This window comes from Felis catus, chromosome X, assembly GCF_018350175.1.
Source record: "Felis catus isolate Fca126 chromosome X, F.catus_Fca126_mat1.0, whole genome shotgun sequence".
NCBI classification, from domain to species: Eukaryota; Metazoa; Chordata; class Mammalia; order Carnivora; family Felidae; genus Felis; species Felis catus.
Genome location: NC_058386.1, coordinates 42,907,401 through 42,923,588, shown reverse-complemented (window position 1 = coordinate 42,923,588; position 16,188 = coordinate 42,907,401). Strand labels below are relative to the sequence as shown.

Sequence of the window (16,188 nt, the reverse complement as noted above, 5' to 3'; positions counted from 1 at the left end):
GAACCACAGACCTGGGGCCAGATACCAAAACAATTGTCTGAACGGGCTGCTTCAATTTCTCCTTAAAACCACCCATGTATTTTAAAAGAAAAACACCCTCCCCACCCACCTTGGCCCTGTGAGCTTTTGATTTCTCTGTTCTCTTCCTCTTACACTCTAAGATGACCAAACTGTTACCCAAACTGCTGCATCGTACAGACAGGGCTCCCATGACAGCCACCTGGGAAGACAACTTAGGAAATGATAGAAATGAAGATGATTCTGGGGCACTGGAACCACTCGAAACCTTGATCTGGGTGATCTCTACACAAGAACATACATACGTAAAAATCCACTGAACCCTACACTTAAGAGCAGTATGCCTTGTATAGGTATGCCTCAAAAAAGCAAAGAGAGAGACAAAGAGAGAAAGAGAGACAGAGACAGTGGCAGGGACAGAGAGAACAGTTAAAAGGAAAGCATGACCTGCTGGGAACACTGGGAGTGAAATGCAGAATTTTCCCTGAACCTGGTCAGACCTTCCAGAGTAGGAAAAAAATGCCCCTAGCATGTCCTCCCTGGTCCTGTCACTCACTAGCTGAGTGGACTTGAGCAAGCTGGCTCACCTCCCTGAGCTACCTCAGTCTCCTTTCTTAAACATGCATAATCATAGCACCTATACCACGCAGCATGCACAGCAGGGCTCAGGAGGGAACAGACTTGAAGCTCTCAGCTCAGAGATCAGTAAATGCTGGCCACTGTTATCTTTCACAGCTACCACCGCACTTCAGTACCTTGCCCATGTTCACTGCATCCAATCCAACCAAAGTGACTGTCATTCCCCTTTAGCAGATAAGAAAACTGAGGCTTACAGATGAAGAAACTGAGACAAGGCCACACAGCAGGTGATAGGCAGAGCAGCATTTGGGAGGGGTATCCAAAGAACTGTACGTGTGATTCCCTAAATACAAATATAAACACTAGCTAACACTTTGAGCCACGTTCGGTTCCGGGGGCTTTTACTCATCTCCTGTGAAGTAGGGGTTATAATTATCTGTTTTCTAGATGAGGGTATTGAGGTACAGTGCAGTCAAATGAGTTAGCCAAGCTCACAATGCCAATAGATGGCAGGGCTGCAATTTGAACCGAAGCACTCTGATGTCAGAATCCACTCTCTTAACACTGTAAGGAAAGGCATGCTGCCTGCCCCCTTTAAACTAAGTCTCAGGTTACTATGGAGTTCACAGGTCCGTAAGTGGGTGCTTGCCTGCTTGCTCGCATACCCAGACACATCTGCCCACCAGCCCCAAGCTGGACCTTTCTGAACCACTCACTCACAGCCTAAGGCCTTGCCAGGACCACAAACATCTTGCTGCAACCAGAGGCTTCTGATCAAGCATATACAAGGTCCCAAACGCATTTTCCCATCCCCATTTCCAGTCCTCCCAGAAGCAGGGAAATGTATGCACTTCCCACAGGTGCACAGAGACTACTTACCCCAGGCTAGACTTAGGTGACCCCCCCCCCCAAAGAATCAGGCCTAGCTGATACCCTCAAAGAACTCTTAGTTTGAGAAAACCTAGTCTCCTATCAGGGCCTCCTGGGATTAACTGGTTCCTTCTCCCAGGCTCTGAATGGCCACAGGCAAAAACAAAGGAGGAGAGCTTCAAGTCCAGGCCCACCTGGTTCTGCCTCTGCCAGAGCCACTGCCTCCCTGGGAGAGCATGGACTCAGCCCCTCAATCCTCCAGGAGGCCTTACACTAGATTAGAACTTAACAGTAAAGAGATGCACAGGCTTCAAGGTCAGTGGTGGTAGAATTGGAAAAGCCAGGCGCCATCACTTCCTCAACCAGTTTCTCCCTCTGGGTCCCTGGTTTGCTGCTCTGTCAAATGGGGATCAGATTCCCTGTCTGCACTGGCAAGGCCCTTGGTCCACACTACCATGTCACTGAAGTTCTGTACACTCCCACACACTGCTCATCATTCATGCCAAGCTCACTCTCACTCAGGACCTTTGTACTCACTGTTCCCTCTGCCTGGGAACACCCTTGCTCCCATATGTGTGCACAACCACTCCTCTTTTATCATTCGGGACTCAGTTGAAATGGCAACTCCTTGGAAAAGCTCTCCCTGTTCCCTTTTCTACAAACTTTCTCCCTTCCACTCCATATCTGTGCAGGACTCTTATCATCATCAAAGACTCACCTCCTTAAAGGCCTTCTCTGAACACTCTAAAGCAGCTATTCCCTCCAAACTATCCCCTTTTTTCACTTTCCTCTCAGCAACTAATCTTATCCCTATGTATCTTATCTGCTGGCCTGTTTTTCTTCAAACCGTCTCCAATAGGAGCCTGTATGATCCTTGAGGGCAGGGAAGAGGTCTGTCTTGTTCAGGGCTTTACAGTGGAATTCAATAAATGAATGAATGAAACCCCAGTAATTAAAACAGAGCCTAGCATATGTTTGGCCTCTATTACTCTTTGACTAACTGACTGAATGCGCCCTCCTCCCTGTCCTGGAGAGCAGGCCTGCAGGGTTCCTGGGTCAGGATGCTCGTCCTCCATCCCAGACACAGCCTTGTGTTGGCGGAGGTGGCGCTGGCAGACATTACCTGCGCCTCACCGGCTTCATGCAGCTCTTCAGCTGCCTGGCCTCAGCCTCCACGGGACCCTGGCACTCGGGCTGTGGCTCCAGCTGCTGCAGCTGCTGCTGCTGGGGCAGCCCTTCAGCATCAGTGGGTGTGGGAGCGGGTGCGATCCGGAGCAGGACTGTGTAGTTGCGGCCGTGGTTGTTGGCCCAGAAAGTGCCCTCGGGGGTCTCATAGCGCACCACGAAGTCCAGGCGCGCCCCATCGCCCGCGCCCTCAGCAAAGGGCAGCTGGAAGGCAAAGCGGTCAGTGCGGCCGCCATCGTCGGGCGAGGAGGCGGACGCCTGGCCAGGGCCCAAGCCCAGGCCCAGGCCGGGATCCAGGATGGGATCTCCTGCTCCTGGTCCTCCCGCTCCTGCCCCCGGTGGGCTGCGCGGGACGTAGCGCGCTGGATGGTCGCAGAAGGAAGCCCAGCCGTCGTGTGAGGCCCGCACGTGCACCGCCTTCTCGAAGGAGCGGTTCAGCACGCGTACCAACCCGCGCAGCACCGGCGGGCGTCCCCCAGGCACCCACACCCCGGCACCCCCGGGGACCGCTCCAGGAGGCGGCAGCAGCGCCTCCAGCTCCACCATGACGCGCCCCAAGCGCTCCAGACGGCCCGGCGCAGGCGGCAGCGAAAATGTGGGCACCAGGTAAAACCCCCCGCCAGCGGGGACGGGGCACAGCGGCGAGGGCTCAGGGCAAGCTTCCTCTTCCTCCTCCCCTTCATCCCCATCCTCGCCATCGTCGTCCTCGTCAGCCCCGCCGCCGTCGCCATCTTGCCCGGCCGCCGCCGCCATCTTGCCCGCCCCGGGCCCGCCCCACGGCCGGTAGCGGCGCAGCTGCGCCAGCGGCAGCCCCAGGGCCTCGTCGGCGAACAGCACTCTCCGCGGGGCCACCGCTGCCTCAACTGAGGTGCGGGGCTCACCCGCAGCCGGCGAGGGGGGCGCGGGATGCCGCAGCGGGGGCTCCACAGGGGCCGGGCGCGCCATATCGGCGGCGGCGGCGGCACCGACGGCACGGGTGGCGGGACCGGCGGGGGCAGGGCCTGGAGGGGCGGGCAGCCAATGGGAAGGCCAACGCGGGGGGGTTACGGCTCACGGGGGGCGTAGGCGGTGAGATGGAGACAGGTATAGCAGAGAGCCAATGGGGAGCCGCGCCCGGATGACGTAGCGGTGACTCAAGTGCAGGAGAAGCACGCAGCCAATGAGAATGCCCGAGAGTGGGCGGTGCAGGAGGCGGGATGGTCGGGGAATCAATGGAGGGGGACGCTAAATAGGTGTGGTGCGAGGCCCGGGATGAAAAGAGCAAAAGTAGGAGAGGTAGTGGGGGAGTGGGAGCGGGAGCGGCATGTGGGCGACGGGGAAAATGGAATGATTACAGGCGATGGGGGCAATGGGGAGCGAATGGAGAGGCCCAAAAAGTAGGAAATCCCTTAGTTGCGTAGGCGATGGGACGCGAAGACAGAAACTGCAAATAGCCAATGGGGAGCCATGCGCCTGTTGCGTAAAGGAGATGACGATAAGATAATAGCTACAGCGAGCCAATGGGGAGTCTTGTGAGCTTGCACTATACCTTCAGGAGGCGATGACAGGGCTGAACTAGCTAATGCAAAGGCTAGAAAGAGACCAAGGGGCGGTGTTAGAGCGGCCTCGGAGGCGGGACTGGAGAGGCAGGCCCAATGGAAGTGGACCATGGAGGCGGGAGCCAGGAAGATATTGATGGCGCATAGCCAATGAGAGAGCCAGACTGAAGGCAGTTAAGTCCTCAAAGGGCGGTGCTAGCATGAAATAAACCAATGCCAAGGCTAGAAAGCGTAGCTGGACCGCAGGACTCGGAGGCGGGACGAGAAAGAGCAGAGCCAACCGGAATATTGTAGGTTGTGTGAAGGAGGGGATGAACAGCCAATAATAAGGAGGCCAGACGAGGGGACGGTGCGTAGACGGTCTGGGCTGTAGGGTGCTTGGGCCACAGATCCGTAGAATGCACGCAGCCGTTGGGGACAGTGTTCGTCTTGTGGTTGGATTTACCTTCTCCTTAGCCCTTCGTGACTTCTCATTGCCCCATGGCTATGAATCCCCTAGACTGCTCCGTAGTGTGAGGTTTAAGAAAGCAAAACGGACTCGGCTGTCACAGTTACTGGGTCTTCCCTGCCTACCATGGAACCTTTGAGCAGTGCCACTAGCCAAGAATGTCCTTGATTGTCACCCTCAGCATTCTCCAGGACTTGGCACCATTGTTGAATGAATGCCCAAATGAGAAGTTGACCTTTTCTGGAAAATGAGCTTTTTCTAACTTGAGCTCAGCAAAACACTGAGCCTGACTGCATGCCACCAGGAGTTGGTTGTTGGACATGTTGGCAGGCATCAACTAATGTAATCACAAACCAAAGTCCCGTCTTTCTTGTCTCGCACTCCACACCCCAAAGTGGCCTCACTTCCCTCTTTCTGTCCCCCATCTCTGCTCTGCTGTTCCCTCTTCCACAAGCACTGCTCCTTCTGCTTCCTCATCCTTTCTCTCTCCCTTTAAGGTCCTGTCTTAAACTGAAATGTAGCTTTTGCCCACTGATCATGGCCATTCATACTTTCCCCCTCCATCCTGGGAGGGTTTTCTGAACACCTACTGTATGCAAGGTTCTGACTTACAGCATCCCTAGGAAGGAGAAGGTTACCACCCTAGTCACCTCCCTTTCTCAAGTCTCAGTGTCCAGGGTGAGGAGGTCATGAATCAGGAAGGAATATGTTCAGTCGCAAGTAACAGGAAAACAATCACAAAAGAATAGGGGCTTACAAAAGATAGAATTTTTTTTTCCTGACTTCTTGTTAGGGTATTATCTGTGTCCTAGACTGGCCCCAGGACTCTTACCCTTCAACAAATTCTGTCAGCCCTCCATTCAAAATATTTCCCAGATCCACCCTCTCCACTGCCAGCACCATCATCAGTCACTGGACTATTACAGTAGTCTCCTCGTCTCTGGTGCCTCTGCTTAGACCTTCACTCCTACAGTCTGTTCTACACTCAGCAGTCAGAGATCCTGTTAAATCCTAAAGCAGTTCATGTCTCTCCTGTACTCACAACCCTCCTGTGGCTTCCTCCTTACTCAGAGTAAAAGCCAAAGTCCTTACCACGAGCTACAAGGTCCTGCATGGTCTAACCCCGAAGTCCCTTTTTGACCTCACCTCCAACCCATCTTCCTCTTGCTCACACCACTCTAACCACACTGACCACCTTCCTAGACGTCGAGAAAATCACACACTCCCACCTCAGGGCCTTTGAGCTGGCTGTTTCCTCTGGAGTCACTTAGATGTCTACATGGCTCCATCCCTCACCTCCTTCAAGTCTTTGTCAAAGGCCTCCCCTTCTCTGGGGACTTTCATGAATGTGCCTGTGTAATCCTGTGTACTCTCCCCCAGAAGCCTTCCACACAAGGGGCACCTGGGTGGCTCAGTCAGTTGAGCGTCTGACTCTTGATTTAGGCTCAGGTCACAATCCCAGGGTCGTGGGATTGAGCTCCACATTGGGCTCTGTGCTGAGTGTGCCTGCTTAAGATCCTCTCTCTCTCTCTCCCTCTGCCCCTTTCCCCTGCTCACTTACTCACTCTCTCTGAAAAAAAAAATTTTTTAAGTCTTCCACACAAGAGGATGTAGTCCAGTACAAAGAGGAGGTGGTGACTTCTGCCTGCCCCTCTCTGCCCAGCTGACCCCCCCCCCCAGCCCTCACTCTGCAAGGGTCCTGGTTCTCTGCAGCAGTAGCATCACCCCACCGACACACCAGGCCCCACTCAAGTGGCCTCCTGGTACTCTAGGCCACCATCCTCATTCAGCTCTCCCGCTACTTCTCTGGCCACTCATCTCATGGAGTGAGTGACAATAAGGGAGAGATGGCCTAGGGAGGGTATAAGAAGGATGCAGCCCACACCTCTGACCCTGTAAAAGAAAACCAGCCTCCTCTCTCAAGAGGGGACAGGTCCTGGGGCAAGGAATGAGGCCTTGAACTCTAGAACTGGTCTAGTTTACAGTTAGTTATACAGGGAGTATAAAGAATGTTGAGACCCAAGTCCATGAGGAGCAAGGGGTCATTAGCTTTGGTAACATCCTTAAAGTCAGCTCCCCAGGACTCCTTCCTGATGAACAAGCTCCTCACACCCTCTTGCTCACAACCACATGCCACACCTGTTAAGCCCCTGCCGTACATGAGGTCCCTGCAGGCCTCCAATCTGAGAACCTCATTCCACTTTGGTGCCTCCCCTGGCTGCCTTGCGCACACAGGCCATCTTTGGGCTTCAGATGTGTCCCACCAACTCAGAAGCCTCAACCAGTGAAAGTCTTGTTTTGAACTAATGGTAGGGAGGGTTGGTTTCTTATTTTTTTTAATTGTTGTTGTTGTTGGCTGATTTTTTTAGGTCTTTTTTTTTTCTATTCACCTTTTTTTTTTCTTATCTTCACAAAGCCAGGCCATCAGGCCCCCTCTAGGCTTTTCCAGAAAGGTGAGTCTGAGTTAAGGAAAGAGGCTCTCCTTTTTTTCAGTACTTGGGAGGTGGTGAGGGGAAGAAAAAAGGTGAAGGGGCAAAGGAGTGGTTCTTGGCCCCTGGGTTTGTATCATGTGAATAAAAAGCCGTTTCCAATTTCTCTTCCCCAGGCCCGAAGCCAGTCTTGCAGAGGAGTTGGAGTAGACATTGGATGACAGAACCCTGGGCCATGCAGGGCGCTGAGGAACTGGGGGCTGGGATCCTCAGCCACAGCCTATCAGTAGAAGCCCCTGGGGCCTGGTCTCCCCTGTTAACCATTGGTTAAAGGGGGTCACTGCTGAAGTAAGGAAATGCAGCTACCAATACTTGGACAACCATAAAACCTCACAAGCTTCAAGCCCACAGAAGAATCTCCAAATCTCAGAACTTCGCTGTCACTGCATCCTAGAATTTAAAACCCAAGACTTTTGGGCTCAAGGAAACCTGGGGATTTTTAAGCCCAGCACCTTAAGAAGGCAGAGCCCCCACTTGCCAGCTCTGTCATCTTGGGCAAGTTGCTCAACTACTCGGCACCTCCGTTTACCCCATCTGTAGGATGGCTGTGATGACAAGATGGACCGCAACAGGCTGCAGTGAGGACTGAATGTGATCATTTGTGAGAATCATTCAGCACTATGTCTGGCACCTGGAAAACTGGAGATCAATGTCAGCTATGGGGATGATGGCGGTAATCTAGAATCCTAAAACCTTGGAAGCTGGGATTTGTCGAAGTAGAAAATTGCAAAGGCTGAGGACCTCAGAAGCATCAGGTCATGGTATCCCTGACTATGAGGGGATTGGGGTCCCAGGGGGCCTCTGGCCATCATGAGAATGGATGCATTAACACCAGGGGCCTTGTCAGGACCTTCCCTGTAGGATACCCTCCAGGTCTGAGTTCTCAGGCTCTACAACATGATGAGGCAAGAGTTTTCTCCCTTTCCTTACTCAGTGATGCTAAGTGGATTCTAGGAGCCAGTGATTCTCAGATTCTTAGATTCTGTGAATTGTGGTGGTGGGGGGTAGAGACGGACTCCCTGCATTTTTCTCCGTGAAATAACTTCCATGCCCCTCACCCTCTGTGGGAAGACGGGATGCAGAGCTCCCCCTCCCTGGGCAGTAAGAGCAGCGCTGACCGTATCAATTCTCCCTAAGGAGAAACTGAGGCATAGAGCAAAGCAAAGCTTCTGGAAACCCAGTCCTATTCAGTTTCTTTCCCTGGTGTTTCCCGTTCCATCACACACACAGAGTGATGTCTCTACCTGCTTGGGACGCCTCTGTGATTTATTTGAGTTTTTTTCCCTTGTTTTTTTTTTTTTCTAACTCTACACACTTTTGTTTAAAAAACTGTGGTTTCTCATGAGCCCTGTTATCTCATTGATACCTCTCACCTCTGTGGTGAGGGGAAGAAATCATATTTTCAGATGACTCGTAAAGGGCAAAGAAAAAACCCAAAATTTCAAAATTTCCGTTTAAGTCTCATAATCAAGAAGAGGAGAAACAGAGTGAGTGAGAGAGAGAGAGAGCAAGAGAGAGAAAAAACTATGAGAACCCCCCCCACCCTGTGATTATCAGCACACATACTCATCGAAAAAAAATTGGATTATTAGAAGAGAGAGGTCTGTGGCTTCCACACCGTGGTTTTTCTTCTCGGTATAAAAGCAAAGTTGTTTTTGATATGCGACAGTTTCCCACAAGCCTGGCTGATCCTTTTCTGTGAGTCCACTTCAAGAAGGTGAGTGTCCCTGCTCTCCCCCATCAGATGCGGGTCCAGTGAAAGAGATGGCACAGAGGTAGGCACTGGCAGGGGGGGGGGGCGCGGTGCAGGCAGGGGCCCTCCGGTACCATCAAGACGCACACAACTACTGTGGTTCCAGTCAGGTAAGATATTTTTGACAATAATAATAGTAATAATCAATGCCAGAAGACTGATAGGTAAAGTACTTAATGTGTGGGCAGAGGCAAAGATAAATAAACTGATATATAGATGGGCAGGACTTTTAAAATATGCCAACTGCCCGTCTTTATGAATTCCCGAGCCTTGAACAACCTGAAACACTGCCCAGGTGTAACTGAAAATTTCAACTACACCTCTCCCTCCTCTTTGTCTCTTGACTCCTGATAGCTCCCATCCCTCTCTGTCTGCTGGTCCTGTCTCCCTCTTTCCATGTTGCTCTGCCCCTCTCTTTCTGTCTTTTTCCCAGTTACTCAGACTCTCCACCACTCTGTCTTTCTCTGGCTCTGCCCAGCTTCCCTGTCTCTGTCCGTCTATCTCCCACTGTCTCTCCTGCTCTCTTGTCTAGCCTCCCCCACCTGCCTTCCCACCCACCATCCAGCACAGAGCTTTGGACTGTTGGTGCTTAATAATAGTGTATTGAGTAACGTTGATGAAGACATTTACATTTTACAAGAGTGAGCATCAGTTTTGTTTGCCCGGATCGAAGGAGGGTTGTGAGCTGTCAAGTCAGGCTGAGCATTTCATTGAACTTGTGCTTGCATGGCATGAAAGACCCTCCTGGGGGGCACTTTGAGTCACTGGCAACCGTGATTTAGCTCTGTGGTCCTACCCCAGGACTGTGTGTGTGTGTGTGTGTGTGTGTTTGTGTGTGTGTGTGTCCAGAGTCCATGTCCAGGAACCAAGCAGTCGTTCAGGGCTGGGGCGAGCTCATCTCTGCAGGCTTAGCAAGTGCTGACTCTTCACTGTTAGTATTTTTTTTTTTAACCAAGTTAGAACCACTCTCTCTGTTGGTATTGTTCCTGCTTTATTCAAAGAATAGGAGCATTTTTGTAGATCACTAAAAATTGTTCCAACAGACGATCTTTCATGGCTGTCAAGACTGTCCTCACATTGGTATGAACCATGAATTGACCAAGTGCCAATTATTAGACGTTCAGGTTATTTCTAGATTTTCCCCAGAATCATCCCTGATTAGTTCCTTGGATTCCTGAAAATGGAGTTGCCAGGGCAAGACGTATGTACGTTTTTAAGGTTTCCGACCCTCTCTGCAAATTGTTCTTCCAAAAGGTTGTTCTGTTTTATGCTCCTTGTACTCGAGCTAGCCCCTGGGTGGGTATTATCATTTTTAAGTCCTTTCTCAGCATAACAGGTAAGAAAAAATATTACCACATTGTTGAAATTTGCATTCTTTGATTACTTATACTGTTGATCATTCGTACTTTTTCTTAAGTCATCTGGTCATATCCCTAGTCCTAATAGAGTGTTCATCATTTTTTCTTATTGATTTGTCACAGCTTTTTATTTAGAAAGGATATTAACCTTCCAATAGCCATACATATGTAGCAAATATTTTCCCCCAATTTATCACTTTTTATATTTGTTTATGGAGTTTTGTGATGCTATGATGTTTTTATATAGCCAAATGGGTTACTCTTTTCTTCTGTGGTTACTGTCTCTGGTTTTGTGCTTAGAAAGTCCTTGAAAATGAGATAAATGTTCGCCTGTGTTGGCTTCTAGTCTCTTTTATGGCTTCATTTTTTCCATTTGCTGTGGAGGTTAAGAGTGTGGGTACTGGAGCCAGACTGTCTGGGACAAACCCAGCCTCACACCAAGTCATCTGTGTGATTTTTAGCTAGGCATTTAACTTGTCTGTACCTTCATTTCCTCATATGTACTGTGATGATTCTAGTAGTACCTACCTCAAAGAGTTGTTATAAGGATTAAATATCTTAACCATGTTAAGTGCTTAGCATAGAGTCTGGCATTCAGTAAACCCAAAGGCAGCATTAGATATTATCGTTTATCTCTTTAATAGATCTGGATTTTATTGCAGGGTCCATGATCATGACATTTCAAACTGGGCAGAGAGGAATTGGTGGGAAAATGGACTGATTATTCATTGAATAACTTTATTTTCCCCTTAATTGTCCCAGAAACACTTGTTAAACAATATATTCTCCCGTCTCCCAGTTTGAAATGCCACATTCATCACAAACTCGATTCCCTCTAGACATTGGTCTGTGATTGAGCTTCCCATTTTGTTCTGTTCCTCAGTGTCTGTTCTTATACCTGGGCCATCCTGATTTGCTGATTGTTGCTTTGCAGTACAATATATTCCCTGGCCATAGGTCCCCAGCATCTTGCCCTTCCTTATTCCTTGTTATTTGATGCAGCCTCAGTTCCTCCAGCCAAAAACCAGCTAACAGTAACTGTTCTTATCTGGGGCATCCCTCTCTGTCTCTGTCTCTGTCTCTGTCTCTGTCTCTCTCTCTCTCTCTCTCTGTCTCTCTCCATCTCTATGTGCTGTTGTTTCTGTCTCTTGTCCTTTTTGTTTCTCTCATTTTCTGTCTCCCTTTTTGTGTGTACTTCTATGACTTTCTGCTCCTATGAGTTCCCCTCCCCCATCTCTGTCACTCTGTCTCTCTTTCTCTCAGCATCTCACACTCTCTGTTTATCTCTGTCCCACCTCATGTTTCTCCCATCTCTCTGTATCTCTTGTTCTCTGGGTCTTTCTGTTCCCCTATGTCTATCTGTCTGTCTCTTTCTGTTTCTGTCTCTATGTATCCCTGTCTCTCAGTCCCCTGGATAAAGGGGCAGTTGTCAACTTGATGCCCTGCAGACAGGTGAACAACTCACCCAGACACAAAGTAGAAGGGCCCTGGCCCTCATCTACTCCATGCCTCTCCCCACCCAGTGTACAAAGGGGCAAATTGAGGCCCAGAGATGGGCAGGAGGGCTTCTCCCAAGGCCTCACAGAGAAGCAGAGGCAAAGTTGAGACCCAAGCTCAGACCATGGGATTCTCAGTGAGACCCTGGTTCTGTCTGCCCCCACCATGGGCCTCAGTTTACTTCTCAGCACCCATGAGGGGAGGAGGGGGACCTGAGCTGCCTGCCAGCTGCTGCCATTCCTCCTTCTGCCTTCTCATGACTTGGGCCCTTACTCAGGCAGGAGGCTCTGTGGCCACATGGGCCAATGTAGGGCCCAGCCTCACAAGAGCTAGTCTGGGTGGGGTCCCATAGTCCCATGGGTTCAGAGGCCTTTTGGCCAGAGGGTGGTGATACTGGAGGGACATAAGTCAGTCAATGTATCTGTGTCTAGCTATGAATAGAGCTTAGCCATGTCCCGAGAGTTGACCCTGGCCCCTGGTAACTTCCATCCTGGAGCCCCTCCATAGAGCCTGGCAGTGGGCTCTCTACTGGCAAAGGCCGGGGCTTTTCCTGCTCCATGCCATGAGGCAGGCCCTAGCTGAAGGCACACTGGCCTCTACCTCCCTGCCTCCTTCCCTATCCCTCATGGAATGGCTATGAGTGTGGGAACATCATCCCAGAATGAACAGGGAGACTGAGGCCCTGTACGTGTTCATTTACCGAGCTGACATTTTGTTAAGCATTTCATGTGCATTAACTTTAGAAGAGGGGTGCTATTACTGTCCCACTTTACATATGAGCCTGAGGAGAGTTATAGCTAGTTAGTGGCATAGCCCAGCCCCAGGCTGGGGGAAGGAGAGGAGATGATTCTGACCCTCCTGCCTTCACAGAACTTAGGAGGGAGGCTAAGAGGAGACTTGCTACAATTCCAAGCCTGGTAAGCCAGAGACCCTATGAAGTAGTGACCTTCCTGTCCTTCAGGGAGTTCTAGTGAGTTTGGACACCATTGACATTGGCCTTCCCGTATTGAGAGGTTGGACCCCTGAACCCCATAGAGTGGGTTTGAGATTCTGAGATCCTTTGAACCTAAGAAATGATGTTCTGTGATTCTGAAGTATAGTGATTCTGAGGTTCTGTGATTCTGGCATAGTACCATTTGAAGATCCCCAGGGTCCCAATACCTGTAGGCTCTACACGGTACTCCCCAGGCAACAAACCTTGGGCCTCTCCATGGCCCAAGAAGGGCCAGGTCTACAGGGCCCAGGGCTTGTCATGGTGGCCAGATGGACGTCACTCACCACATCCGCAAGCACCCACATCACCCCCACCTGGGCCAAGCCAGCTGCAGGATGGGCCAGCCAATTCTCGGAACGAAACCCGTGGGGTGGGGTATCTGCCCCCTTCTCTTCCTCCTTGGTGCCGATGAAGCCCAGTGCATCCGGCCGCCATGACGTCAATGGCGGAAAATCTGGGGAAGTGACAACAGGGCCCAGATGCAGACCCCGATATGAAAACACACTCTGTGTCCCAGAAACATCCTCCATGCAGCTTCTGAGAAACAGTCAGAAAGGGACGCCCCAACAGACAATGCAGGAAGCCGGCTGCCCAGCCCGGCCCTCCAGGTTCCCCACCACCAGACAGACCCTATCTATGTCCCCTTTCTGAGAATGTATTGATGCTTCCCTGAGTCTGGCCATTCCAGATGTGTTTGGGGAGATTTCTTATAAGCCCCAGCCAAGTGTCCAGGCAGCTTCAGAAGTGACCACAGGCCAGCGATGTGGGCCAGGCCAGAGTGGTAGAAACCATCTATAAACTGACCAAAAATCGGTATTCGTTTACTCAGTTTTCTGTAACAAATTACCACAAACCAGGGGGCTTAAACAACAGAAATTTATTGTCTCACAGTTCTGGAGGCCAGGAGTCCGAGATCAAGGTGCAGGTAGGGTTGGTTCCTTCTGACGCTGCGAGGGAGAATCTGTCCATGCCGCTCTCCTAGCTACTGGTGGATTCTTGGCAGTCTTTGACATGCCTTGGCTTCTAGAAGCATCACCTCAATCTCTGCCCTCATGAATTTGTTCACCTCCTCATGGTCACTGAGTTCTGAGCCTCCGTAGACCCAGGCTCTTGATTCTCACTCAGTAATGTTCTAACCCTGAGAGCCTAAGAATTTAGTACCTGGTTTCTCACCTCCAATCTCCCTCTGCACTAGAGCTCTGTCAACCCCTGTGAGCTCACAGTAAAGAAAGGAAGGAGCGACTGTTCCCCTAAACCCTCCTTGTGCTGGCCTAGGCTACTATCAGCAGCTGTGTGCCTAACCCAGTGCTGCGGGGTGGGGATTCTCTCTCTCTCTCTCACACACACACACACACACACACAGCCCCACATCAGGGGCCTTGTGAAATGTGCACACATGCACACTTTCTGGAGAAATATATGGAGCTCTCAAGTTGCCATGGGACTGTGAAACGCTGCACCTGGGTGTCCCCTTCAGTAAAACGGAGGCTGGACTAGGCAGTCCCTTCCAGCTCTGGCTTCCTCTTAGACTGGGATTCCGAGAAACTGAAGCCCTGCCTGTTGCAGAGTGTAAGGTTCTGGGGCTCAGCAAAGGTACCTGGAGCCATTATGGAGGACTTTCTGGATAGGGTTCAGATAGGGCATACAGAGGAAGAGCAGACTTTCCAGGCAGGGCATATAGCATGAGTGCAGGCTTGGACAGCAGAGTTGGGATAAACTCTGGTGGGGGCTGAGTCAAGATGCTCCCACAGGCCTTGGCTCAAGAGAGCCGGTCTCTCCTCTCTGGCACCTGCCATGTCAGCTCCGTTTGGGGCAAGAGCCCAGAGATGATCAGACCCCGCCCCTGCCTGGGCCCCAGACTCCTGTACTCAGCTGCCGCTCAGTATTTCCACTGGCATGTCTAACACCAGACCCTTTGTGTCTATCCACACCTGGTGTCCTCACCCCCAACCTTGCTGTCCCCATTGTCCCTATCTCAGGTGATGTCCGCTCTGTCCTTCCAGCTGCTCAGGCAAATACCTGGAGGTCACCTTGACCCTCCCTTTCTCACCACCCCCTACCACATCCAAGCTGCCAGCAAATTCTCCTGACTCCACCTTCAAAACACTCAAAATCCACCTACTTCTTACCATCTCCACTGCCACCACCCTGGTCTGTGCCCCAGCTGTCACTTGCTTGGATTATCACAGGAGCCTCCTCACCAGTACTCCTGTTTTCACCTTCCTAGAGTCTGTCCCTCTCACAGCAGCCAGAGGGATCTTGAGTCCATGCCCCCCTCCACTCTTGTGTATGCCAGGTCACTGGGATAAAATAATGCCACCAGGAGAGTCATGGACCAGTCCCAGCAGGATCAGCAAAGGTCACGTGGCCTGTGCAGAGTGCAGAGAGGCCCAGGTGGCTGAGGCTTGGAGACAAGCCTCAAATGGTTGGGGAAAAAAGCTGAGACCTGCCCTGGCTGAGGCCCCACAAACCACCCCAAATCCCCCACCTCCCTTGTGGAGGACATATCGCCACCAGGGCTGTGCCAGCATGCACAGGCAAGCCGAGTGCTGGACCAGTGCACATCTGCACACGGGGCATGTGTGGAGACACACACATACCTGTATTCCTGACACCAATGTGTGTGTGGTGTGTGCCACACGTACACGTGACCGGTGCTGGGGTTCAGCTGGGGAGCCTTTGGGGACATGCCCCAGCCAATGCCTGCTCTGACCAACGGAGGTGCCCACGTGGTTCAGGTGATTGAGCAGTTCACACACACACACCCCACAAGGGACATGTGTAACTCCTTCCCCATATGTCCCCACAGCCTGCCCTCGGACGAGGACCCAATGCCCAACCCCAGGCCAGCCAAGCCCTCGGCCCCTTCCTTGGCACTTGGCCCATCCCCAGGAGCCTCACCCAGCTGGAGGGCTGGACCCAAGACTTCAGACCCGCTGGGGGCCAAGGGCCCAGGGGCAACCTTCCAGGGCCGGGACCTCCGAGGCGGGACCCATGCCTCCTCCTCTTTGAACCCCATGCCACCATCACAGCTGCAGGTGAGGCCCAGGGCCCAGAATGGGGCAGGCAGGGTGGGGTACCTGGGGCTACAGGTGCCGACCTTTACTGTGGCACTGGGCGGGGGGCCCAGCTGGGGCACAGGAAGTGGTTTTCTGGGTCCCAGGCAAGTCTGTGACTTATGCAGATGTCACAGGGCCAAGAAAGTCCCCAGTTAGCAGGTCTCAGAGATTCGAGGCTCTCCCCAACCTCCCAATCCTTGTCTCAGGAGAGGAGATCCTATCATGGTCCCACAGGCATGGCCATGTGACCCCATCCCCATGCGACAGAGGGGAGGGCTGGAGCCCAAAGAGTTGAGGCGATAGGATTGAGGCCAGCTCTGCCACTTATTAGCTGCTTGATCTTGAAAAAGTCATTCACTCTCCCTAAGCCTCAGTTTCCTCGTATGTGCAAAGGGGATGG

The 16,188-nt window shown here is 51.7% G+C and overlaps 2 protein-coding genes across 12 annotated transcripts in view; one reads left to right on the top strand and one right to left on the bottom strand.

Annotated features, from left to right (window-relative positions):
- PPP1R3F (protein phosphatase 1 regulatory subunit 3F) overlaps positions 1-3,673 on the bottom strand; it is a 16,006-nt gene extending 12,333 nt beyond the window's left edge. Inside the window, exon 1 of the mRNA XM_006943734.3 lies at positions 2,591-3,673. Coding sequence (XP_006943796.1) covers positions 2,591-3,597 — 1,007 coding nt within the window. The 5' untranslated portion in view covers positions 3,598-3,673. The remainder of the gene's footprint in view (positions 1-2,590) is intronic.
- The window catches only part of FOXP3 (forkhead box P3), a 19,362-nt gene continuing 6,293 nt past the window's right edge, over positions 3,120-16,188 (top strand). For 2 of the 11 annotated variants that reach the window (XM_045050298.1, XM_045050294.1), the window contains exon 1: positions 8,900-15,767. In XM_045050298.1, coding sequence (XP_044906233.1) covers positions 15,417-15,767 — 351 coding nt within the window. In that variant the 5' untranslated portion in view covers positions 8,900-15,416. 11 annotated transcript variants of the gene reach the window in all.